The sequence below is a fragment of the Neoarius graeffei genome, chromosome 12 (genome assembly GCF_027579695.1).
Source record: "Neoarius graeffei isolate fNeoGra1 chromosome 12, fNeoGra1.pri, whole genome shotgun sequence".
Classification (NCBI taxonomy): domain Eukaryota; kingdom Metazoa; phylum Chordata; class Actinopteri; order Siluriformes; family Ariidae; genus Neoarius; species Neoarius graeffei.
The window spans coordinates 19,163,213-19,169,069 of record NC_083580.1 but is presented as its reverse complement, the minus strand read 5'-3'; the positions used below and the strand labels follow the sequence as shown (position 1 = coordinate 19,169,069).

At 50.2% G+C, this 5,857-nt stretch overlaps 1 protein-coding gene across 1 annotated transcript; it reads right to left on the bottom strand.

Annotated features, from left to right (window-relative positions):
* Positions 1–1,287: 1,287 nt before the first annotated feature.
* Positions 1,288–4,392, bottom strand: LOC132895792 (uncharacterized). Its single transcript, XM_060936622.1, has one exon. The coding sequence runs from the start codon at positions 4,390–4,392 to the stop codon at positions 1,288–1,290; it is 3,105 nt and encodes a 1,034-aa protein (XP_060792605.1).
* Positions 4,393–5,857: the final 1,465 nt, after the last annotated feature.

Genomic DNA, 5,857 nt, shown 5'->3' with positions numbered 1-5,857 from the left:
CTTGCCACTGTCGCCACAGGCTTGCTCATTGGGGATAGATTAGGGACAAAATTAGCTCATGTTTTAAGTCGTTCAAATTCTGTAAAGCTGCTTTGCGACAATGTTTATTGTTAAAAGCGCTATACAAATAAACTTGACTTGACTAGATGAGCAGCAATGTTCTTTTTGGAGAGCAGTGGCTTTCTCCTTGCAACCCTGCCATACACACCATTGTTGTTCAGTGTTCTCCTGATGGTGGACTCATGAACATTAACATTAGCCAATGTGAGAGAAGCCTTCAGTTGCTTAGAAGTTACCCTGGGGTCCTTTGTGACCTTGCCGACTATTACATGCCTTGCTCTTGGAGTGATCTTTGTTTGCAGTGGTCGACCACTCCTGGGGAGGGTAACAATGGTCTTGAATTTCCTCCATTTGTACACAATCTGTCTGACTGTGGATCCGTGGAGTCCAAACTCTTTAGAGATGGTTTTGTAACCTTTTCCAGCCTGATGAGCATCAGCATCGCTTTTTCTGAGGTCCTCAGAGATCTCCTTTGTTTGTGCCATGATACACTTCCACAAACACGTGTTGTGAAGATCAGACTTTGATAGATCCCTGTTCTTTAAATAAAACAGGGTGCCCACTCACACCTGATTGTCATCCCATTGATTGAAAACACCTGACTCTAACTTCACCTTCAAATTAACTGCTAATCCTAGAGGTTCACATACTTTTGCCACCCACAGATATGTAATATTGGACCATTTTCCTCAATAAATAAATCACCAAGTATAATATTTTTGTCTCATTTGTTTAACTGGGTTCTTTTTATCTACTTTTAGGACTTGTGTGAAAATCTGATGATGTTGTAAGTCATATTTATGCAGAAATTTAGAAAATTCTAAAGGGTTCACAAACTTTCAAGCACCACTGTATTTCTGCCCTGCAGTGGTGGCTAAATTACTCGCAGCTTCCCCCAGTCTGAGTCATCCTGAACAAAGTCCGTGTTTGCTGATTCAAGTACACTGCCTCCTCGAAATTAATGCTTTATGTCAGTGTTTCTCAATTTTTTTTTCAAACTTGAAGCTAAATACTAAATAGTTCAGGATGTCATAGTGTCCCAAATCCGGTAGCTGGTTTGACATACACCTTTCAAGTGGAATAAATACATTTGTGGGTAAAAGTTGGTGAAAGATACATCTTGCTGATGCGCTGGGACACATCATCAGTGATGTAACCTGGGGTCACTGGGTGTTTCGGGTCTTTCAACATCAGACACCCTCGCCCAGGCGACCCAACCGGAGGTGATCAGACTCCGGCCTGTATCCCAGCAGCATTCGTCCACGGATCAGCCCTCTTAATCCAAAGCCATCTTGTGGCTCTTTCTGCGGCTTCAGTTGCAGACCTGATGGCCTTCCTCTTTGCCTCACCAGTGAGGCCCAGCATGGTGAGGACTTTGCAGAGGGACCGCCCTGCAAATCCTCGGCATCCAACCTCCAGGGGTTCACAGTAGGTCTTCCAGCCTTGGCTCCTGCACTCCTCCACCAGCTCCTGGTACTTGGCATGCTTCCTCTCATTTGCCTCCTCCATGCGTTCTTCCCAGGGAACTGTGAGTTCCAGAATGATCAATTGTTTGGTGGCATCTGAAACAATGATCATGTCTGGTCGGAGCCGTGTTGATGTTATTCTAGCTGGGATCTTCAGCTGTTTGCCCAGATCCACTTCCAGCTGCCAGTCCGCGGCAGTGGTGAGGAGGCCTGACCTGGCCCCTGCTTGAATGGTGGGCTTCTCTCCGGCTTTGTGGAACCTAATGGACTTAGGCTTGCTGAGGCCCTTGGTGGTGTTAATGGCCTTGGCTATGCTCTCAGCAATTGCTTTCAGCACTTGGTCGTGGCGCCAGCGATAACGCCCCTCTCCAAGGGCTTTTGGGCAGCTGCTGAGTAGGTGTTCCAGGGATCCCCGTCCTGGACACTGGGGGCAGGATGGTGTCTCTGCTTTGCCCCAGACATGAAGGTTGGATGGACTAGGTAGGACATCATAAACAGCTTGGATTAGGAGCCTGATGTTAAGGGAGTCTGCTCTCCAGATGTTGGGCCAGGTTATCTTCCGTTGCAGAATGTTCTCCCATTTAGTCCATGCTCCTTGTTGTCCCATTCCCGCCATCCTGCTAGCTCGTTCCTCCTCCACGCCTGCCCGCACTTCCTCCTGAATGAGGTGTTGCCGCTCTTTTCCCTGGGCCTTGTCCACCCTGGTTGATGGGAGATAGCCAATGCCTGCGCGTCCTGAGGCTATGGACCCGACCAGTACCTTCTGCCTCAGTCGCGACTCTGCCACTTCCAGAGCCTCGTCAGCCCTCCATTTCCGGCCTGTCCGCACCTGGATGCCAGCCGCCACCACCTTCTCATCCCTGGATTCCCTGTACTGCAGGGCTTCCCGAGTTCTGGTCACCATAAATTCTTCAGTGAGTCCACTGAACGGAAGCTGCAAGGTGTTACTCCTGCCGTACAGGGCAGCACTGCTCAGGCTTCGGGGTAGGCCAAGCCATCTTTGCAAGTAACTGCTGATCTTTCTCTCCATGGCCTCTACAGTTGTGATGGGTACTGCGTACACTAGCAGAGGCCACAGGATGCGGGGCAGGATGGAATGTTGGTAAATCCAGGCCTTGAATCTCCCTGGCAGGCCAGATCTGTCGACACATCTCAACCAGCCCTCAAGCTCCTTGCTGGTTCTCTGGATGGATGCGGAGTCTTTGAGGCTACAGTCAAGGAACTTCCCAAGGCTCTTGACTGGCTGCTCCGTGATGGACGGGATGGTGGCTCCAGCCAGAGAGAAGCGGTACCTATCTGTCACCTTCCCCTTCTTGAGCACCAGAGACCTTGATTTTACAGGTTTAAAACTCATCCTTGCCCATGTGATGAGCTTCTCTAGTCCTTGGAGAATCCATCTGCTGCCTCGGACAGATGTGGTGGTGACAGTTAGGTCGTCCATGAACGCTCTTATAGGGGGCTGGCGCACTCCAGATTTTGTCAGAGGTCCCCTACACTCAACCTCTGCTGACTTGACAATCATGTTCATGGAGAGTGCAAACAAGATGACTGAGATTGTGCAGCCTGTTATTATGCCCTTCTCAAGTCGATGCCAGTCTGATGTGCCTGATCCAGCGGTGACTCTTAGCCTGAAGTTGTTGTAATAGTCCAGGATAAGGTCAACGACTTTGGTAGGAACATGATGTTGCAGGAGGGCACGCTCAACAAGTTTGTGAGGTATGGAGCCATACGCATTGGCTAGGTCCAACCACAGTACGGACAAGTCTCCTTTCCCTTCACGAGCCTCTCTGATGAGTTGTGTCACCACTCCTGTGTGTTCAAGGCAACCAGGCACTCCAGGAATCCCACCCTTCTGAACAGAGGTGTCAATATAACTGTTCTTCAGAAGGAACTCTGTTAGTTGTCGTGACAAGACGCTGAAGAAAATCTTGCCTTCGATACTTAACAGTGAGATGGTCCTAAACTGACTGATGTCCTTTGAGTTCTCTTCCTTTGGGATCCACACACCCTCTGCACATCTCCATTGCCCTGCGACTTGACCCCTCCGCCAGATCACCCTCAACAGCTTCCACAGGTGTCGAAGTAGTTGTGGACAGCGTTTGTACACGGAGTATGGGACATCGCTGGGGCCTGGGGCTGATGCTGTTCTGGCTCCTTTCACGACCTCCTGTATTTCAGCCCAGCTGGGCTCCCTCATTACAAACTCCACTGCTGGTGCTTGTGGGCTAATGAGGGCCCTCTGTGGTCCAAGCTCCTGGTCCCTCTCTGGGTCACTGAGGGTGTTGTGCAAAAAGGTGTTTGTCTCCGCCATTGAGCACATGAGGTTGCCACTCCGCTTGTCCCCCAGTAGCTTCTTGGTGAAGGTGAAGGGGTTGGAGATGAACGCAGCACGCTTCCTTGCTCTCTCCTTTCTACGCCTTCGGTGCCCTTCTGCACAGCGCAGTGTCATGAGCTTCTTCCTCAAGATGTTACGAAGCTCAGCAAGAGGTTGCTTCTCCTCTTCAGCTGCCACCTTATACTGCTTCCTGAGGCTCCGGAGTTCTTGGCGCAAGTTGTGGATCTGAGTAGCCCTGCGGTTCAGTGTGTATTTAGTCCTGGGGTTCTTGCTCTCGCTGAGGCCAAACCTCTCTGCTGCGTAGCTGACTATGATGGCTGTCATGGTCTCGAGGCGTCTGTCCACTTCTCCCTTGGTGGTGGTCTCCAAGATCTGGCTTACATCTGTGTCAAACTGTGCCCATGCTGCCTGGTTGTTGGATGAAGGCCACTTAATCCGCTTCTGATGGGATGTCCTGCAGGGGTTCCGAGGCTCTACTGCTTGGAGGGGCTGGGCACTGTGGGGTGCTTCCTGGCCGGGCTCCTCCTGCATCTCACCAGGACCAAGTCCTGTGTGCTGCAGTGTGTTCCCCTGGTCCCTACACTTCATCCTGGCCAGATGTATCTTGAGGCCATGCAAGTTCTTGCACACTTTTCCGCAGATGCACTGTGCATTCATAGTCAAATTTCCATTGCTGTTTGTCGATGCCGTGAGGTCCGTCCGGATGGGGCTCTCATTCTCCCCCCCTCTCGGGCTCCCCTGGGGGTATGTCTCAGAAGGCTTTTTCATAGCAGATTTAGGTTTCTCCCTCATGGGAGATGCAGGTTGGGGTGCTAACCCTCCCTGCCCCGGTTGCCGTCTTTCCGAGCTGTCAACTGTCTCTCCAGTTGTCACCAGACTGTCCCTGGTTGCCACCCAGTCTGTTCCTGAGTGTCACTGGCTAGGCCAGATTGACAGGTGAAAGATACATCTTGCTGATGCGCTGGGACACATCATCAGTGATGTAACCTGGGGTCACTGGGTGTTTCGGGTCTTTCAACATCAGACACCCTCGCCCAGGCGACCCAACCGGAGGTGATCAGACTCCGGCCTGTATCCCAGCAGCATTCGTCCACGGATCAGCCCTCTTAATCCAAAGCCATCTTGTGGCTCTTTCTGCGGCTTCAGTTGCAGACCTGATGACCTTCCTCTTTGCCTCACCAGTGAGGCCCAGCATGGTGAGGACTTTGCAGAGGGACCGCCCTGCAAATCCTCGGCATCCAACCTCCAGGGGTTCACAGTAGGTCTTCCAGCCTTGGCTCCTGCACTCCTCCACCAGCTCCTGGTACTTGGCACGCTTCCTCTCATTTGCCTCCTCCATGCGTTCTTCCCAGGGAACTGTGAGTTCCAGAATGATCAATTGTTTGGTGGCATCTGAAACAATGATCATGTCTGGTCGGAGCTGTGTTGATGTTATTCTAGCTGGGATCTTCAGCTGTTTGCCCAGATCCACTTCCAGCTGCCAGTCCGCGGCAGCTTCCACAAACACGTGTTGTGAAGATCAGACTTTGATAGATCCCTGTTCTTTAAATAAAACAGGGTGCCCACTCACACCTGATTGTCATCCCATTGATTGAAAACACCTGACTCTAACTTCACCTTCAAATTAACTGCTAATCCTAGAGGTTCACATACTTTTGCCACCCACAGATATGTAATATTGGACCATTTTCCTCAATAAATAAATCACCAAGTATAATATTTTTGTCTCATTTGTTTAACTGGGTTCTCTTTATCTACTTTTAGGACTTGTGTGAAAATCTGATGATGTTGTAAGTCATATTTATGCAGAAATTTAGAAAATTCTAAAGGGTTCACAAACTTTCGAGCACCACTGTATTTCTGCCCTGCAGTGGTGGCTAAATTACTCGCAGCTTCCCCCAGTCTGAGTCATCCTGAACAAAGTCCGTGTTTGCTGATTCAAGTACACTGCCTCCTCGAAATTAATGCTTTATGTCAGTGTTTCTCAATTTTTTTT